This window comes from Bidens hawaiensis, unplaced genomic scaffold, assembly GCF_021521415.1.
Source record: "Bidens hawaiensis isolate Kalapana, Puna unplaced genomic scaffold, B.hawaiensis_p1.1 tig00009111_1, whole genome shotgun sequence".
In the NCBI taxonomy this organism is placed as follows: domain Eukaryota; kingdom Viridiplantae; phylum Streptophyta; class Magnoliopsida; order Asterales; family Asteraceae; genus Bidens; species Bidens hawaiensis.
Genome location: NW_027491670.1, coordinates 615342 through 636056, shown reverse-complemented (window position 1 = coordinate 636056; position 20715 = coordinate 615342). Strand labels below are relative to the sequence as shown.

The 20715-nt window shown below is 42.6% G+C and overlaps 1 protein-coding gene across 2 annotated transcripts; it reads left to right on the top strand.

Annotated features, from left to right (window-relative positions):
• Positions 1-24: 24 nt before the first annotated feature.
• LOC143531237 (uncharacterized) lies at positions 25-17387 on the top strand. 2 transcript variants are annotated; one of them, XM_077026580.1, is made up of 7 exons: positions 25-390; positions 483-600; positions 730-811; positions 892-943; positions 1508-1562; positions 1657-1888; positions 17321-17387. In XM_077026580.1, exons 1-6 carry the CDS (start codon positions 82-84, stop codon positions 1839-1841), a joined length of 801 nt encoding a protein of 266 aa, XP_076882695.1. In that variant the 5' UTR covers positions 25-81; the 3' UTR covers positions 1842-1888; positions 17321-17387. The 2 variants fall into 2 exon arrangements, with proteins under 2 accessions (XP_076882695.1, XP_076882694.1); XM_077026579.1 differs by lacking the exon at positions 17321-17387 and having other exon boundaries at positions 1657-1930.
• The last annotated feature ends 3328 nt before the right edge of the window (positions 17388-20715 follow it).

The following is a 20715-nucleotide window of genomic DNA, read 5'->3' as shown; positions in this document are numbered from 1 at the left end:
CTTTTCTTTCCATCAAAGAAAGAAGATCTCATTCATGCTATACAATACACATATCGCGTGTTAACATCATTTTAACACAACATGGCTACCCGAATGCCATTATCTGCTTTTGGTATTCGTGTTTCGATGTTGTATAAACATGAAACGAATAAAAACCAACCGCAGCTTGGTATGAAAATGGGCAATGAAAATAAACGTTACAACACAAGATACGTGCCACTAGTGCTGATTGGGGACTCGGATGTCACATTCGAGCTGACACCATCGGATACAATAAAAGAGTTCTACAAATGCATGAATCAAAAGAATGTCAAGCGACTTGAAAGTTATCTCGCGGATGATTGTTTCTTTGAGGACTACTCGTTTCCTAAACCGTTTAAGGGCAAAAAGGTCACAAACTTGTTATTTTCCTATTTTTGTAGCTTGTTAAAAGTGCAATTTTTAGATGAATTTACACGTTATCGAAACTATATGTATTGTAGGAGGTTATACGCTTTCTTAAACAATTAACAACAGGAATGGGCCCGAATGTTGAGTTTCATGTTAGTGATATCTATGAAGGTGGTGATGATCTTATAGCTGGAGTCAATTGGCACCTTGGTACATTCACCAACCCGAAACCAACTTTATTATTACTTGTTTGACCCGAAACCAGATCTATTATTACTTGTTTGACCTGAGAGATCATAACCCAAATCAGCCTGTTAATGTTTTACGGGCACATGACAGAGTGGAAGAACAAGCAGGTTCCGTTCACGAGAGGCTGCAGTGTGTACAGATTAACAAGGGAAGGAGAGAGGTTAAGAATTAGGTATTGCTTATAATTCAAAAGACAATGCATATGTTGAATTTAGGCTAATTTATGATGAGAAAATTAAAAATAACATGCAGGAATGCACAAGTTTTTGTTGAGTCACCAATCAAACCAGGAGATCTGTTCCTGGTATGTGCCTATTGACCCTTGCGATAAGGGTTCTGGTCAACTCGAGTCAATTTAGAAAAAAAATAACAATTTGATTCAGGTCAAAATAAGTCCTGACTAGGGATGTTAAACGGGTCGTGTTCACGGCCCTGACATGAATTAAAAAATTTGACAAGAACCTGAATATTGTGTCAAAAGTATGAACCCAAACACGATACGAGTCTTTGTGGGTCGACATGAACACCACCCATTTAACCCGATTTTTAAAATTTTTTTCCCATTTTAATAATTTGAATTTACCATTTTACAACCAAAGATACAAATGTAAATCATTTACATTTTAGTCAAATATTTTGTCACTTTCTCTTTTTATCTTCTAAACTTTGGCATACAATAGATATACAACACATAGTAAAAATTAATGGGTTATACAGGTCAACCCGTGAACCCATTAGGTTGACACGAACACGACCAATTGATCCAAACCTGTAAGTTCTGTGTTAGATCGTAATGACGCCTGCTCATTATGTACTAGTGATATGATATATTATTACATACACATTAATGAGTCATATTTGCTTGCAGGTCCTGTTGAAGATTGTGACTTCATTATTTGATGCTTTCCCAGAAGCTACTGAATGTATGCAATAACCTCATTAATTACTATACAATAGTGTGTTATTACTTATTAGTGATTATGTTACCATCAAATCCTTATAATGTTTTAATCTCAGGGTTCTTTAGGAGTCAAAAACTGATAGTGCAAGTATTGTTGAAGATTTACAGTATATTTTTACTCCCATTCATTAGCCCGATAGTGTCCTTCTATGTGAACCTTGGGAAGTTTATTGTGCGGTTCGTGAGCATTGCGCTCAAGATATTAGAATGGTGCTCTAAATCATTTACATCCGAAAACTAGAACTTCTTCCTTATTTATTATGTGCTTAATTATTTGTTATTCAGCTTGTTATGTAACACACTGAAAAAAATAATTCTTATGAGCTAATTTTCGTTAAGGGGGTAAAATAGCGTGCCAGATAAACGGGTCGAGTCAAAGCCTAATAGAACTAATGTAAATTGTAAATTGGGAATTAGAATCATAAAATAATTCCATGCAATATTATCTCTAATTAATAGATTGCGTTGCAATCACTATATAAAGGGAAGAGAGGATGAAATCAAACATTCAGTCAAATAATTCTTTCAACATCAACTATGATAGTAGTATAGTATAATCAATGATGACTTTTGCAAAACTAAGAAATGTTTTAGAACGAAATTAAAACCATCGTTTATTGTGACAACTTGGTGTTGTTTTGAATATATGACTGTTCGCGGTGAGAGAGCCACCAAGGTTATGCCGTCAAATGAGTGATGTGACTTGGGAGTGCACGAAGTTCACCTAAGGAGGGAGCTTTAAAAGATGTTTTCAATATTTCAAGGAAAACAATATATGTTGTCAAGTTTTTTAAGCTCCATCAATGGTTCAGAAAAAAAAAAGAAAATCATTTGTACCGGATCCTATCCCTAAAGTATGAGTAGTATTGGAAATCAGAACACAAACTGGAAAATATGTACAGCAATTGAACGAATAAGTATTGGATTAATATTTAATCTTGGTGATGAACACCGAAGATTAATGTAGTATTTATACAAGAGTTTTGACGATTAACTGCTGCAACTACTGACGGTTATAGAGTTTATAAACGCTGCAACAATAATCCTAAATAATAATACAATTCTAACCCTAAGATTTAAGTATATGTACAAATAACAAATAAAACATAAACCTAAAAATGTTTATACTTCTAATACACTCCCCTAAACATAATTAGGTTTAAGAGAGTTCTTGGTTGGTAGACTCTGATGTGCTTCATATGAGGCAATTTTTGCGGCTTTGAAATCAATCTTGCGCGTCTTGTATTCTTCGTTTCGTTTCGTGAACATCTTCTTTACTCCAATCCAATTGTTTCCCATGAACAATGCGTATTCATGTGCTTCTTGTAGTCTCTTATTAATCTCTGCAGTTGTATTAAGTTCTCTTTCCAATTCATCAGAATCCTTATAATCTTCTTTTCTTGATTCGGTTTCTGCATTATCTACATATTCATCTTTGCTGCTTCCAGCACCATTCTCTAAATCCCTCATATATAACCAGCATTCAAACTCAAACACATCCAAATACCTTGCATAAATTTGTTTCATAATGTATCCTTCACTCCAGTCTAATCCCATCTCCTTTGCAATCATTATCCATAGCCCTTTCTCATCTATTCTCTCATGTCCTCCTTCTCTTTTTACTAAAATATAAAGATCAAGTAGTTCCACTTTCTTGTTTTGATATGGTGGCACCAACCGGTTCAAGGAGAGGTGAGTGTCGAGGAACCAATGCATCATTATCTCAAATTTGTTTCTTAATAATTCCTTATAAGTAATAATACAATCAATATCATCAAGTAAACGTATAAGGTTAATACAATCATCAAACGTTTTGAATTCTATGGCATAGATGAGTGCTTTATTCCAATTAAAATTTTCATAATCAAGGATTATGTTTTCCATATAATCCTATAATGCATTACTATCCTCCTTCTTCACAAAGTTTCCTATTTCAATTTTTAGAAAATTTTCATAATCTTTGTCACATTCAACAACATATTCCTTTCCTTTTCCTTCAACCATTTTTCCCGAATTCTTCACAGCCTCTATCCCTCTTGTTTCACTATATTTTTGAATATTGTGTGATTCTTCAAACATTTGTGAAGAAACATGGATCGGCTCACTGGTAGACGATCAACTTTCCTCGGGTATGAGTATGCTATTTCACCGATGGTTCTCCGGAGTATGAGTTCTTCCACCTACAAAACGAGCAGCACCGTGAACTTACCCCTCAGAAAGGGACAGAGGGGTCCTCTTTGGGGTAACCCTCCGGTGTGAGAATAAGAGATTGTAGGAGAAGATAATAATAATCTGAGAGTGAGTAATGAATTGGAATGTATTTTCTTGCTTACTGTTCCTCTCCTCTCCTTGTGGAGGTGGTGTGGTATTTATAGTGTTAGGGTTTCCAATGATTGGGCTCAGATCCCATTAGGGCCTTTTTGGCCTCCTCCTGTTGCTTTGCGCCACGTGTCCTTAGGACACCTGGTGCTTTTTCATTGATTATTCTCTGACCCAGGCATTTTACCTGACCCATGTGCAATCACGTGGTAGCACATGGGTTTTGCTGAGTTGTCCACCTTTCATTGGCAGCTGTCAACATCAGCATATTCTTATTCCTTAAAGGATACCTTCTGGAAGGTTTGCTGACGAGCACAATCAAGGTTGTCCTTATCCTGATTTGGATAAGGACGAGGTTGATTATGTGCACGTGTGATATGCGCCTATCCTGAGGATGCGCGAAGTCTTCTCTTTATTCTCACGCGCAGATGTTTCATGCGCGGATGTGATATGCGCAAGCATATGTAATATGCGCCACGCGCAGATGTGATATGCGTGAGCAAATATGATGCGTGAGCATGCGATATGCGCCACGCGCAGATGCGCCACGCGCAGATGTGATATGCGTGAGCATATATGGTGCGCGAGCATGTGATACGCGTGAGCATATGTGATGCGTGAGCATATATGATATGCGCCGTGCGCATAGGTTTTGGCTTTGTGCCTTCATGATATCTTGATTTCAAGCCTCTTGTCTATATCTTGTGGGTTGACCCGCCCCGCTCGATGTTAAGGCGGGTACATACCTCTTCAAGCCCCCCCAGTCTAATGTGTGTCTTGTCTCGCGCGATCGAGGTAAGATAGATATTAGACTTAATAGTTCTCTTTTAATAGGGTTTTGTCTTTTCCTTTTTTATTTCTCATCCTTGCGCGAAATTCTATCCTTTTGGTTGAAACGAATCGTCCATGTACGTGGTTGGTTGGTGCTGACATGCGTCAGAGATGGAGGCATGTGTCAGACTTTTCGTGTGCTCGAGGTGCTACAGTTGCCTTTCATGTCCCCTCACACAGTGTCAGGAACACGTGTCGCGCTCGTGTTGGCCTGCACCTGCGAGTGGGGGCGCGTGAACTCTGATCAGTGCCTGTTTCGTTCCCTTTCATGTCCCCTCACACAGTGTCAGGGACACGTGTCGCGCTCGCGTTGGTCTACACCTGCGAGTGGGGGCGCGTGGACTCTGATCAGTACCTGTTTCTCTCTCTCCTGGGCCTATAAAAGCAAGCCCTTTGAGTTATTATTCTTCATCTTCCTTGTTATTTCAGAGCTTTTCTTTCCTTCCATTTTTATTCCGATTAGGGCCTGTCTTCTGCTTCCAGATTTCCATTGTTGAAGTAACCTCTGTCTGATTCTCAGTTGTATGTCTGATAGCCCAGATACCACAATCTCCCCCAGCAAACGCCGTGTAAAGTCATTGGTGATGTCTACTTTGAAGAAGACCGGCAAGGGGAAACGGGCTGCCGAGGCCTCATCGGAGGAGGTGGGGAAGGTCAAGGCAGTGAAGAGGTGGGATGAGATCCCATGCAAATTGAGGCAGTTCGATTTTGACAGTCTCATCGCCTCTCAGGGTTTTCTCCCTGAGTATGGCTGCATGCTCCCGGCGGCCGGGCAAACGGCGGCGGATCCGCCCACCGGCTACATCTCCCTGTACTGCCACTTTTTCACCCACTGCAACCTTCGTCTCCCGATGACAAGGTTTGTGGGTGCGCTGCTTCGATTTTATGGGATTCACATATCCCAAGTCCATCCGTTTGGACTTGTGCGCATGACTCATTTTGAGTTCATGTGCAAATCTCAGCGCGAGGAGCCCACCCCTCGGCGCTTTCAATATTTTTATAAGCCGAAAATCCAAGATTCTTGGTTCTCATTCGTTCCTCGCAGTCAGAAGGTCAAGTGCTGCACTGTTTCCTTCAAGAGCCTTCATGACTGGTCTGAGAAATTTTTCTATATTAAGGTTGGTGTGATTCCCATCCGCATGACCATGCGCGCGATCACTTCTGCGCTCGCGGATGTGAATGTTTTTAAGAACCCAACTGGCGCATGGGTTAAAAAGTTGACTGCTGAACCATCCCCCGCCAAGAATATTTGTGAGGAGGCGCTGGTGGGGGTTGGCATGAGCAGGAGGTGGGCCGACAGCGCGACTGAGCCCGTTATCCAAGTTGATGGATTATGTGAGTTATTAGCTCATTGCATTATTTCTGCGCGAATATAATTCGTTTTGCTGATATCATTTGTCTTGTTTTGTGCAGTAAGCAAGGAGTATGTCCACGCCGCCTATGATGAGCATATGGAGGGTGGCTCTGTCGCGCTGGGCGCTGGGGAAGTTGGCTTCCCCGATCGCTTCGATGACATGTTCATCCCTGTTGATCTGGGATTTTGCTTTGACAGCGACGCGCCTGGTAAGCCCTTGTACTTATGCTTATGCCTTTAGAATACCAAATTTGGTTAACATTTCTGTTGCACGTATTGTAGATGCGCTCGAGAACTACGAGCTGGAGCTCGCGGAAGAGGAGGTGGAGGAGGAAGCTGAGGTGCCCCAACTCAAGCGTAAAGCTAAAGGGAAAACTGGCGCAGGGGCCAGTAAAAAGCAGAAGAAAAATGATGCCCCTGTTGCTCAGGATCCTCCTACTCAAGCGAAGGGACTTGAGAAAACCCAGGAGTTTACCTCCAAGTTTTCCTTGTCTTCTTTGCCTCAAAATGTGGGCAGACCTCCTGTCCACACAAGGTATGGTGCCGCCACCTCCTCCCTTCGCGCTGCGGAAAAGGGAAGAGGTGCTGCGCCTGCTGTTTCCTCTTCAACAGGTATACTTTGCTTATATTTTATGATTTTATGAGCGCGATTTCAGATAGAATTATTAATGAATCTTTGCTCACTCAAATGTTTGTAGAGCCGGCGACCTTGGTGGATCAACCTCAGGCACAACCAGGTACCGAGGCTGCGCCGGAGGTTGCTTCGAAGTCCCCCGTTTTACCCTCAAAAAAGGGGAGAATGGACTTCATGGCGATGTTTAACTCGCGAACGGCGGTGCGCCAAGGTATGTATTGCGCTTTTATTTTCTGACTTTTTTTTCTTTTAGATCAAGTCATGAACCATTTCTCTTTGTTGGTTTTTTCATAGGCATTATAGCTGGCACACAAGCTGCTGGCGGCACTGCTGGCGCCGGCGCCAGCGCCGTTGGTTCTGCTCCTGCTCCTGCAAGCACTGAATCTCCCCTCATTGGGATTACTAAGGAGCAGGAGGCCGTTTTACGCGCTGATCTGGCGGCGTCGAGACCTCCCTCACCTCCTCCTGCGCGCAGCCCTCCTCGCGAAACTGGTTTTGATTCTTCCAGGTCGCAGGAGAAAAGGCCTGTTTCAGAGGAAGATAAGGAGGTTCAACTTGAAGACACCGACGGCGGCCGCGCAAGCCCTGTAGCGCCACGAGATTTCGCGGCGCAGTCTTCTCGTGGGGCTGGCGCTGACTTTTTTGCTTGCTCCCCGCAGGTATAAGTTCGTTTTGCTCCGCTGCGCGGACTTCCATATTAGTGTTTAGATGACTTAGAACATTACTTTGTGTTTGTAGGAAGCCGATCACATTTATCGCCCGAGATGGAATATTACTGAGGATAGCTCATTTCAGTCCATGGGTGTGTGTGAAGACTTCTGGGCTCATTCTGTGCCTCCAGCTGAAAGGAGGTTTCAGGAGGACCGCGCTCGCGTGGACTTGCTCAATGACCATCTTTTCGCTGGGTCGGCTTTCTTTGCTGCCTCCCAAGAGCTTCGCTATGATTACGTAAAGGTACGTGATGCTCTTGCGGAAGCCAAGCAAGAGGCTAAAGTATCTGCTTGGAATCTTTCTGATGCTCGAGAGAGAGCTGAGAAACTCCAAGCAGAGCTCAGCGAGAACCGAGCAAGTGCCAACGCTGCCTTCGTGAAGCGCGGGCATGAGCTACAGGCTGCGCGGGAGAAGCTGCAGGCGGCCGAGGCGGACGCGGCCAAGTACGCGCGGCGAGTGCGCGACTTGGAGCTGGACGCAGAGGCGCGTGACCAAGCTCTTGTGCAGTCTATCACTAATAAATCTTCATTAGAGAGTGAGGTTGCGCGCCTGAAGAAGGAGCTAGAGGCCGCGCGGGCAGAGAAGGATGAAGCCCTGGCGACGGCAGCGTCTAGCCAAGAAGCGCTCGATGCTGCGCGAGCGGAAAGGGAAGAGGCCTTGGCGGTAGCAGCGTCCGACAGAGAGGAGCTGAAACAGACCAAGGAAACTGTTGAGTTGTTAAACTCTCAGATTCCTGCTCTTGAGACGTCTGTTTCTTCCCTCGCGCAGGATCGCCAATGGCTAATCTCACAGGGTATGACTCGTTGCGCTTATGCGATGAAATACTCAGACGAGTTTCAGACCCTTGTGATGGATTGCAACGCTGCCTCGCGCTTGGTGGGTCGAGCTGAAGGGTTTAAGGATGGCTGTGAATATAGCATGCTGAAGAAGAACCCATCCGACTACCCTTATCAGCTCGACGTTGTCTGCGCGGACATGGCCGAGATGGGGGAGAAGTATTTGAATACTCCCATTCCCATCCTTGAGCAGGTATTTTAACCTTAATGAGTTTACCTTGACTTATTTTCCTAGTTTTTTTGTACTCATATTTTTCCTTATGATTTGCAGATAGCCGCGCTTGCTGACCAGCCCGATCTCGGCGCTCTAAAGAAATTACTTGACGAGTGTGAAGGGGCTGGTGGCGGCGATGATGGCGCGGGCAATGCTGCCTCTGCTAGCGGCTCTGGCGTTGCCAAAGGACCCGCTCCTGACACTATTGTGATAGAAGACGACTCCATTCAAGATGAACAGCTTGACTATGGCAAGTTTGGAGATGATGAGGAGCGGGCTGCGCCAGATGCTGAGGGAGGAAATGATGAGGGCGATGAAGAGGCTGACGTCGACATAGAGACTTGAGAAGCCCTTCATGTTTTTTTTTTTTATTTTTTTTATTTTTTTATTTGCAGTTTGTATCTCATCATTTTGTAAATTTGTAACCTTCTATGTTTTGGAATGAAATTTTGTTTTTCCCTTATTCGCATCTTGCGCATTCCCCATTCATCTCTTTATATTGCATGTTTGCTTGTTGAATATAAGATATGCTTGCACGTTGAAATAAGAACAAGGTTCTAAGGAAATTATTTTACTTAATCCTTGTCATATTGTAAGTGATTTTGCAATATCCTGACTATGTTGACACGTGCTTTGGCGTTTCATTATTCCTCTTTTGCGCGACGTTATCGCGCATTTATTATAGGGAATTATGAGTTTTTTAGCCTTTACGTGTCAGTATGTGTTACTCTGATATCCATTACAATTCCATGCGCGACCTCGACCTGAGACCTTAACAACTATGTTTTGGCATGTGCTTTGCCTTAGTTGTGCTTAGGTATTTTTATGGTCAGGCTGTGCAGCATGTAGGATGGATGTTGTGAGTGATTTGAGCTAAGGCTCACATTATTGGGCTAAGGCCCTGAGCTAAGGCTCATATTATTGGGCTAAGGCCCTGACGTTTTAGAATTAAAACTCGTTAACGCGTTTGAGCTTGAAGCTCGCGCATGTATGTTTGACTTCGTTTTATTTTTTGTTTTGATGTCAATACAATGTTGTCATATTGCACAAAATTAATAAAGGGAAGTGTGAAACATGTATGCAAAAGGTAATAGAACACACATTAAGAGAAGATAGCGCGTATCATTATTCATAATGGCTTAAAAAGCCTTGATTACAAACTTGACAATTTTTACATGAAACATTTTCTAAGCTGTGCTGCGTTCCATGCGCGCGGGATCTTCTTTCCATTCAAATCTTTTAAAGCGTATGCGCCTTTTCCCAATTCTTCCGAGACTTGATAAGGTCCTTCCCAATTGGGGGACATCTTTCCCGGGGGTATCGCGCGGCTAGCTTCATTGTTTCGAAGGACAAAATCATTCTTCTTGAAGTGGCATTCTTTCACGCGCTGATTGTAATATTTTTCCAGTTTTTTCTTGTATTTGGCTTCACTGATGATAGTCGCCTCTCTGCGCCTTTCAAGCAAGTTGAGATCCAACCTCCTTTCGCGCTCGTTATCAATCTTGTTCATCATGAGCACTCTATGGGATGGGCATCCAATTTCTGCTGGAATCATAGCCTCCGTTCCATAGGTTAGGCTGAACGGGGATTCGCCATTGCTGGTTTTGCTTAATGTCCTGTGCGCCCACAGGACATTAGGTAGCTCGTCGACCCAAGAATGGGATTCTCCCTCCAACCTTTTCTTCAGCCCATTTAGCAAGCTTTGGTTCGCGCGCTCCACTTGGCCATTCCCCTGAGGGTGGTATACTGAAGTGAAAATTTGGTTGATGCGCAATTCCTTGAGCCAGCTGGATATCTTCTTGTCAGTGAATTATTTGCCATTGTCGCTCACAATTTCCATGGAAAGGCCAAAACGGTATATGATGTGGCTCCAAATAAACTGCTTCATCGCCTCGGCTGTGATTTTTGCTAGTGGCTTGGCTTCAACCCATTTTGTGAAATAGTCTACTGCCACTACCAAAAATTTTACTCGCCCTTGCGCTTGCGGTAGGGGACCCACAATATCGATTGCCCATTTGTGGAAAGGCCATGCGGAGGTCACCGGAATCAAGTTGTTCTTTGGCCGCATGGTGTTTGGCGCATAGCTCTGACACGCTTTGCATTTTTGGATCTCTTTTAACGCGTCCAAGTACATGCCTGGCCAATAGTAACCTGCGCTCATTGCCTTGGCAACCACCATGCGCGGGCCAGCATGTATTCTACAGATTCCTTCGTGTATCTCTCTGATCACATAGCTTGCTTCCTCAGCATCTAGGCATTTCATGAGTGGTCCAAGATAAGAGCGTCGATATAATGTACCATCAAGCAGTTCATAGTTCTGCGACTTGTGTCTTATCTTCCTCGCCTGTGCGCGATCGTCTGGTACCTTTCCCTCATTCAAGAATTCCATTATTGGAGTTATCCATGATGAAGGTGTTGTATGAATTACAAGGACAGACTTCGCTCCCACCGACGGGTTGCTCATTACTTCTACCCTGACATCTTTGCCAAAATGATCAAAGCTGGTTGATGCCATCTTGCTCAGCGCGTCGGCAGATTTGTTTTCACTGCGCGGAATATGTATGATTCTGAAGCAGTCAAATTGCTCGATGAGCTTTTTCGCCTGCTCTAGATACAGAGGCATGGTGTTCTCCTTGGCATCATAAAGGCCATTGACCTGTGCTGCTACCAAGTATGAATCAACATGGGCCTCTAGCTTTTTAACTCCGAATTTGTGCGCTATGCGCAGTCCAGCCAGCAGGGCTTCATACTCAGCTTCATTGTTGGTGCTCTTGAAATCCAACCTGATTGCATAAGTATACTCATGATTTTCTGGATCCACCAGTTTGAGGCCTGCGCCGGACCCTTCGTTTTTTGAAGCTCCATCAGTGAATAATCTCCAAACATTCTCTTCATCATTGGCTCGCGGAGGATCTACCTCGCGCTGCGCCTCTTCAATTTTTCCTTCAGGGATTTCTGCGATGAAATCAGCTAAGACTTGTCCCTTTATTGCTGGACGGGGCTTATAGGCGATCGTGTGCTCTCCTAATTCCAGCGCCCATTTTGTCAGCCTTCCTGAGAGCGCGGGACGCCGCAAGACTTGCTGGATGTTGTAACCAGTCAGAACTTCAATAGGATGACCATTGAAATATCTATGAAGCTTGCGCGACGCGTGTGTTAGTGACAAAACTAACTTTTCCATGATGGAGTAGCGCGTCTCAGGATCTGTCAGCACCCGACTCACATAATATATCGGTGTTTGGATTCCCTTGCGATCCACCAACAACACTGCGCCGATGGCGCGTTCTCCTGCTGACAGGTACAATGTTAGAGTTTCGCCAGGAAGTGGAGCTGTGAGCGCGGGCAGATTTATCAGACATTCTTTTATCTCATTGAAAGCTTGCTCAGCCTCAGGCGTCCACTTGAATTGGCTTTTCTTTAGGCAATTTCTCAATGTGTTAACGAATGGGGTAGATTTGCTTGCATGGTTCGCTAGGAACCTGTTGATTGATACCAATCTACCGTTCAATTTTGAACTTCTTTCATGGTGGATGGCGAGGGCATGTCAAGGATGGCCTCCACCTTCTCTGGGTTCACCTTGAACCCATCCTTGGTGACCATTACACCTAGAAATTTCCCCTCTTGTACGCCGAAAGTGCATTTGCTCGGGTTGAGCTTCATGTTTACTTCCTTTAGGCGCGAAAGGGTTTCTTCGATGTCTTTGAGCATTTGTTTTTCCTCCCTGCTTTTAATCACCAAATCATCCACGTAGACTTCTAGGTTTCTTCCAATTTGCTCATTGAAAACAGCATCCATAAGTCTTTGGTAGGTGGCTCCTGCATTCTTCAAACCAAAGGGCATTTTTGTGTAACAAAAAACACCCTTGTCGGTTCTGAAGGCAGTCTTATCCTCATCTTGTGGTGCCATTTGAATTTGGTGATAGCCCTTGTAGGCATCCAGGAAACATTTGAACTTGAATGGCGCCACCGAGTCCACCTTTGCGTCGATGTTTGGGAGGGGGTAACAATCTTTTGGACATGCTTTGTTGAGGTCCTTGAAGTCAATGCACATCCTCCATGACCCGTTGCTCTTCTTTACCATCACAGGATTGGCTACCCATGTCTGGTATCGTATCGGGCGGATGATGTTTGCGCGCAGTAGATCCTCAACTTGCTCATTCATGGCCTTCGCCTTCTCATCCCCCATGACTCTCTTCTTTTGAGCAATTGGCTCTACAGACTTGAACGTGTTGAGAGAATGTTGCGCCAGGTCTCGCGGAACCCCAGTCATATCAGAGTGTTGCCACGCGAAGACCGACATATATGTTGTGAGCAATCTTTTCATTCTCAACCTCGTGTCGTCTGATATCGTAGCTCCAATTGTGATTGTTTGCTCTGGGAATTTTGGGTTGAGAATCCATTCCTCTGGCGCGTTGTCTGCCATTGGAAGTTTCATTCTCCCTTCCCGCGGTGTACTTGTCACTGTGCACAAATGATCTCGGTATACGAACGTTACACCTGTTGGTGTTGGGAACCCCAACGCGCCGTGCGCTGGCGACGGTATGGCGTTGAATTGGGCAATCGTTCCTCTACCCAAGATCATATTGTGGCATGAAGTGGTGGGCAAGACCAAGAAGTTGACAATTTCGGCTCGCTTGTGTTTCTCATCCCCCATAGTTAGTTCAAATTGTATTTGACCTAGGGGGTGAATGATTTCGTTTGAAACACCAGAGATTGGTGCATTCACAATTTCGAGCCTTGCTTGGTCTGCTGGATCCAACTTCCTGAAACATTGCTCATACATGATGTCTGATTCACTGCCAGTGTCCACCAGGACTTTTGACACTTCATAATGAGCAATGTGTGTAGTGATGACTAGAGAACTGCTGATAGAAGGGCCTCCCCTGATTCTTGGGAAGATTACTTGTTGCTCGCGCCAATCTCCTTGGACTTGCGAGCTTCTCTTTCTCGATCGTTGCCCTTGCCTTCCTCCCTCGGCTACACAGATTCTTTTGAACTTTTTGTTGGCTGGGGCTCCTTCTGGTTGTTCATTTTCTGGTCTTGGGTTTTTCACCAGGTGAGCCAACTTGCCTGATTTCACATCTTTTTCAATTGCATCCTTCAAATGGTGGCATGCATCGGTGTTGTGCCCTGTGGACTTGTGAAACTCACAATACTTGCCACTGTTTGATGGTCCCTTATAGTGTAGTGGCTTGGGGCTTTTGAACTGGACATTCTCAGTGCTTAACACTTGTGAAGGCGTTTTAGTGAGGGGGGTCCATATTCTTGGTAGAGGTCTGTTAGGATCTCTGCCACCTTCCCTCTTGTCACCCTCTCCGCGATTACGAATGTCTTTTTGGGGCTGGGGTGAGCTTGGTTGCGCCTGCTTTTATGCGGGAGAAAAACTGGTTTGTTGCAACCTGGACCATACAGAGTTTTGTTTGCCCCTTCTTTCGTTGTTGCGCGGTGCCTCTGCTTGATGCCCTCTTTCTCTCGCTCTATCTTGGGCAATTTGTTTTTCATTTCGCGCGAAGACTCGCGATGCTTCCATTAGCTTGGCCCAAGTGGTTGGCATGCCATCTCTGCTCACGAGAGCTCTGCGGAGTTGATCACTGCACGCACCTTGTATAAAGGCCACGAGCAAGAGTTGCTCAGTGATACCTCCAATTGCAAGAGATTCCTGATTGAAACGAGTTATGTAGTCTTCAATCGTTTCGTCATTCCTGCGCACGCAGTGCATGATGTCATCAGGGTCGCGCGTGTGTCTGCGCTGCTGTACGAAGTGAGCTTGGAACTTCTCCAATAGCTCTTCGAACCCATCGATTTGCCCAGTCGGCAAGCTTTCGAACCAGACACGCGCCGCGCCCGTAAGGCAGCGAGCAAACATGTGACACCATGTTGGCATCGTCCAGCTTTCTAGGTTTCCAGTGTTATAAAAACCTTGTAAGAAATCGTCTGGATCTGTTGTGCCGTCATATTTGCCCATACCACTTGGCATCTTGGTTTTGTGCTGAATGGGAGCCTTCGCGATGCGCTCAGTGAATTTTGAATGCTTCACCAAGATGGCTGGCCTGTATGGTGTGGTTACGTCCACTTGCCCTCTCACTGGTGGGCTGTACGGTGTGTACAGATCCATATCGGCTTTGACTCCAGGCGCCATGTTGATGTGCGCGCGGAGCTGTGAGCCTCCTGCATGAGTATCTCGCGTCTTCCTCATGCTGTGCACTTCTTCATCACTAAACACAGCGTGTTCAGTGTGAACAGAGTGACCATCTTCCGGCGCGCGTGCCCTTTTTGTTGTTCCTTGAATGGTTTGCTTATCAAACGCTAGCCTTTGTGTTAAGTCGGCTAACTTTTTGTGTTTGACCAGCTCATTGTACTTGTCCATTAGACGTCGTTGCTCGTTTATGAGCCATTCTTTAGGGTCATTGGTTTCATCTTCTGGACCCATTGGTCCTTTTTGTTTCGCGCCGGTAAGATTTTGGAACGTGAGATCGTCTGGAGGAGTTTCAGTCTGGCTATGAGGAGTTGTGATGAAGGGATGGTTACTGGTGGTGCGCGCAGAATCACGCGGCACCCTCAGAAACTGCTGTCCCTCATTAACATCCTCACGCTCAATATCCTCCAGAACTTGATCGCTGTTACGAACACCAGAAACCATGGTGAAATTTTTTTTTAGAGAGAACTGATGAGATTTTGTTGCCGTTGTAACAGGTGATGGCGCTAATGAAGAAACGTGGATCGGCTCACTGGTAGACGATCAACTTTCCTCGGGTATGAGTATGCTATTTCACCGATGGTTCTCCGGAGTATGAGTTCTTCCACCTACAAAACGAGCAGCACCGTGAACTTACCCCTCAGAAAGGGACAAAGGGGTCCTCTTTGGGGTAACCCTCCGGTGTGAGAATAAGAGATTGTAGGAGAAGATAATAATAATCTGAGAGTGAGTAATGAATTGGAATGTATTTTCTTGCTTACTGTTCCTCTCCTCTCCTTGTGGAGGTGGTGTGGTATTTATAGTGTTAGGGTTTCCAATGATTGGGCTCAGATCCCATTAGGGCCTTTTTGGCCTCATCCTGTTGCTTTGCGCCACGTGTCCTTAGGACACCTGGTGCTTTTTCATTGATTATTCTCTGACCCAGGCATTTTACCTGACCCATGTGCAATCACGTGGTAGCACATGGGTTTTGCTGAGTTGTCCACCTTTCATTGGCAGCTGTCAACATCAGCATATTCTTATTCCTTAAAGGATACCTTCTGGAAGGTTTGCTGACGAGCACAATCAAGGTTGTCCTTATCCTGATTTGGATAAGGACGAGGTTGATTATGTGCACGTGTGATATGCGCCTATCCTGAGGATGCGCGAAGTCTTCTCTTTATTCTCACGCGCAGATGTTTCATGCGCGGATGTGATATGCGCAAGCATATGTAATATGCGCCACGCGCAGATGTGATATGCGTGAGCAAATATGATGCGTGAGCATGCGATATGCGCCACGCGCAGATGCGCCACGCGCAGATGTGATATGCGTGAGCATATATGGTGCGCGAGCATGTGATACGCGTGAGCATATGTGATGCGTGAGCATATATGATATGCGCCGTGCGCATAGGTTTTGGCTTTGTGCCTTCATGATATCTTGATTTCAAGCCTCTTGTCTATATCTTGTGGGTTGACCCGCCCCGCTCGATGTTAAGGCGGGTACATACCTCTTCAATTTGTGATATAATTCCGGTAAAACCTTCTATCCTAATAACATACCTTTGAAGAATTAATTGGTCATAGCTTAGAACATTTCTGCAAATCTCAGGAACATGATATACATTAGGTATAGACAAGGTTTCTTGTTTCGTAACTACAAATACTGATCCTAAACCCCTTATGAATATGGTTCCCATATTCTTAAAGTTCGGTTCTATTCCAAAGGAACTTTTAATATGATTGAACAATGATAGATTTCCCGATATATGATGTTTGGCATAACGACTTATGTACCATATGTTTGCCATAATCCCTTGTCAGTACCAACAACTAATAGATCTTCATGATTATCTTCTATGTTGAATTGGCTTCTGTTTCCCACATCTAAAGATTGTTGAATTAGTTGTGAAGCTTCATGTTCTTTTTTAATAGGACATCGAGCAATAAAGTGGTCGATTTCTTTACAATAATAACACCACCTCTGATTTCCTTTCCCTCTTCTCTGCTTCATCGTTTTCTATTCAATAATACAATGTTGACAGGACATCATCATTGATCGTTGATTAAGAATTGTTGTGTCGTGATTTTAATTTTCAACCCGGCGCTCTGATACCAGTTTATTGGAAATTAGAACACAAATTGGAAAATATGTAGAGCAATTGAACGAATATGTATTGGAATAATATTTAATCTTGGTGATGAACACCGAAGATTAACATAGTATTTATTCAAGAGTTTTGACGGTTAACTGCTGCAACTACCGATGATTATAGAGTTTATAACGGCTGCAACAATAACCCTAAATAATAATAATACAATTCTAACCCTAAGATTTAAGTATATGTACAAATAACAAATAAAACATAAACCTAAATATGTTTATACATCTAATAAATAGTATTTATTAATTTAACTAGCAAACTAGAAGGTGATACCTTTTCATATGTTTTTTCTTATATATGAAAATGCATCTTTGTTTATATATCTATATCAGAGCAGATGGTATGGAGCACCGTCACTTGCGTTCCAGCGTTCCCAAGCTTGATCCCAATAGAAGACTGGTTTCCCACAGCCCTTTGGTCCGTTCTCACCTCTCCCTCTTCACATTTGTCGACATGGACACACCTTTCCGCTCTTCTAGCGGGAAGGATACCTTCTGCTAATACATATTTCATATATGATAATATTTTTTAGTAAGATTACTACATTTACTATAATACTATTGCTGCATGTCTGTTAGTACTATTACTTGGTGTAAACAGATATAATGATTATAGATTACTTACAACTAATAAAGTTAATTTTGATTAATTTATTAGTAAGCTTTGGCCTACTAGTTTCCCTCCCACACGACCATAACTTCCAATTACAGAAATGACAAACCATTATCTAAATTATCGTTTTTGGTGCATTCCACCTTTTGATGGCCGACAATATATTAGAACTTATAAAGTTATATAACTTTGAACTTGAACCAACCAAACTTGTTCTAAGTACTTATTAATGCTTAGATGAAAACATAAACTTTACTTTTACTGTCAAAATTTCATATCAAAATAGGTAAATTTATATTACTGGAACAGGACCCTCCTGTCTCCATTAAGCTTCGCCAATAATGTATACATCATCATTTAGTTTTTATACAAATCATACCTCCGTTTTTTCTTTCTTCTTTATTTTGTTTATATATATTACCAAAAGTCCGGATTGTTGGCCCAGACGGATCAAACAATCATATCAAACAAACGAACACGAGATATTTGGTGTGAAAACCCGCGACTATTTTCATATAATCAAACGAACTTTACGAACTTAACAAATTTATGTGGAGAAGAGATTCCTCTTAAGACACAAAAAATAATAACCTAGACCCATATTTATAGATCTACTAAACTTGCTCTCCAAGCCAATTACTAAACTTCCTCATCAAGACGAAACACTTCATAAACCTATTATAATTCAATTAACTAAAATAAAACATAACAAAATAAACTCTACATTTTATTAATAAGTCAAGATTAAGACATAACAAAGTATATGTGTTAGCAAGAGTAAGAGCATACCTGAGTTAATTCTCCTTTGTGGTATTTATAGTTGTCACTACAAGAAATATGGGCAATAGCGCCGTATGGGTGTTGAAAAAGCTCATGGCTCGCTGGAAAAAAACTCGAAAAAAGGTTGTTCGAAATAGAACGATCTAAAATCGAGCCGAGCCAGCTCGTTTTGCAATCAAGTCGAGCTCGAGCCTGGGGTGGCTTGGCTCGTAGGTTCGTCTTGTTAGCTCGTAGGCTAGACTCTCTCTTTCTCTCTCTCTCTCTTTATATATATATATACACACACACACATACATACATATATACAGTTGATTTCTATTGAGAACCAATTTGAGTTTTAAGAATTCGATAGAACTGAACGCAACAAATTGTTTTTTGAATTTTTTTTACATATATGTAATATGTAGGTTACATGTACGTAAAAAAAATACAATATTTTTTTTACACACTGAATCAAATTTTTTCAAAGAGAGAATTAGAGAACTAATAAAGAATTACTTTTAACTTTTTAAAAAAAATATTATGTGATTTTTTTTTATTTCCTCATTCTAATAAGATGATATTGTTCCTAAAAAAATTGTCGATGTAGTGCATATGTGCACTAATGTGTATTGCATATATACAATAGTGTTTTATTACATATAATACAACACAATTGCATTATACAATACACACTATTGAATATATCCAAATACAACACTAATAATTGTATGCAATACACACTATCGCATTTACGTAATACAACACTAATGCACATATGCACTATATCAATTTTTTTTATTTTTGTATATAATGTAACACTATTGCACTAATACAATACAAAAATTGCATACATGCTACTCAAAACTATTGCACATATCAAGATACACACTAGTGCACATATGCAATAAAATAAAGTTGATGAATTGCATATTGTAAGAGCGCTATATGGACGTTTACGAGCCAGGAATCTAGTCGCAAATCGATACGTTAACTCGTGTTCATTCAATACGTTAATGGAGATCAATACATTAAACCTGGAGAGAATCCGGCAGCATAACGTTACAGGGGATAAATATGGCACAGATCTCTATGCACATTCACTAGGGAAGGCCTATTTATAGGTAGTCCTCATTCGTTAACATCACTAACGAATGAGGCTTCCCATAGCGAATGACCTCCCATTCGCTAAACATCCTTAGCGAATGGGCATTACTTTAACGAATGAGCCTTCATTTGTTACACAGTAGTAACGAATGAGCTCTTACATTAACGAATATATCTAGCCTTTAACGAATGAGGCCCATTCGCTAAACATCCTTAGTGAATGTGCCTTTATACATTAATATAAAGACTAAACAACCCCTATCATATTCGAACAGCTGCGGACACCAAATCCGTGCACTAACAGACTCCCCCTTGTCCGTAGCTCTCGAATGCTTTCCAATACTTTAGCATCCAATACTTTAACGTCGAATACGTTAACCTTCAATACTTTAGCGACGAATACTTTAACGACCAATACATTAACGTCGAATACGTTAACAACAAATACGTTAAAGTCGAATACTTTAACCGCTAATACTTTAACTGCATATCATCAGCCGTACAACCAACCTCCCCTTGGTTGATGATTCTCGGGCTTGAGCAAACAGACAAAATATAACTCTTTGTAAGCAAACCAACAACTTGTAGCGACTCGTATAGATCTCCCCCTCAAACAAGCATGTCCAGGTGATCATTTCGATCATTCAGCTGTCATATGATATGGTTCAATCAAACGAATCAATTAGCAGCAAGTCATCGGCTATCTGTCACACCGGTAAAGTACAAATGTCTTTACGTTTAACCTCGTCACACATCTTCATGAACAACCCGATCATTCCACATCTTTCACAACGGTCTTCACTCTCTCGATAACGTCTATCCCAAAATATAACCCTTTGAAGCTTTTCGGCAACCAATATGCTTGGATGCGCTAATGCTTTGGGCATATGATTTAGAGTTCCAACCTTCGTTAATCAATCCCGAACGATCAGATTCTTCAATCCAATAACAAGACCCGTATATTCCTCAACCACATCAAACAATTCAAGAATGTCCCCTTCAACAGAAGCAATCCGCCGAATACTCGTAGCCAACATAGTCAGGATCAAAGTCCCTCAGAAAGAAGTAAACGGACAGACACTCGTATCCCACATTGTCAGGTTTCAATCTTGAACAAATCAATCACCAATCGAAGAACAAACATAATCTTGAACTCGGTCAAACATAGCTTTGCAATCACATATTACCACCCGAATTGCAGTAATTTTTCAAGAAATTCTTGCAAATGTAGGAAAGATACCAATCGTTTAAACTCTTTGAAAGTTTTATCTCCCCCATTTCTTGACAAATTAGGCAAGGTCTTGATCAATTCTTCGAAAATCTTCAAGAAAATTCTCGTTAACTTAGTCGGTTACTCCCCCTCGGCCCCTCAATATGCGTGAAAAGTCAGCCGAAA

Bases quoted from the DNA above. Each gene is read 5' to 3' on its own strand.
- LOC143531237 (XM_077026580.1), top strand. From the start codon at position 82: ATGGCTACCCGAATGCCATTATCTGCTTTTGGTATTCGTGTTTCGATG. The intron at 812-891 runs GTATTGCTTATA...AATAACATGCAG, and splicing joins GGAGAGAGGTTAAGAATTAG to GAATGCACAAGTTTTTGTTG. The intron at 1,563-1,656 runs GTATGCAATAAC...TTTTAATCTCAG, and splicing joins TTTCCCAGAAGCTACTGAAT to GGTTCTTTAGGAGTCAAAAA.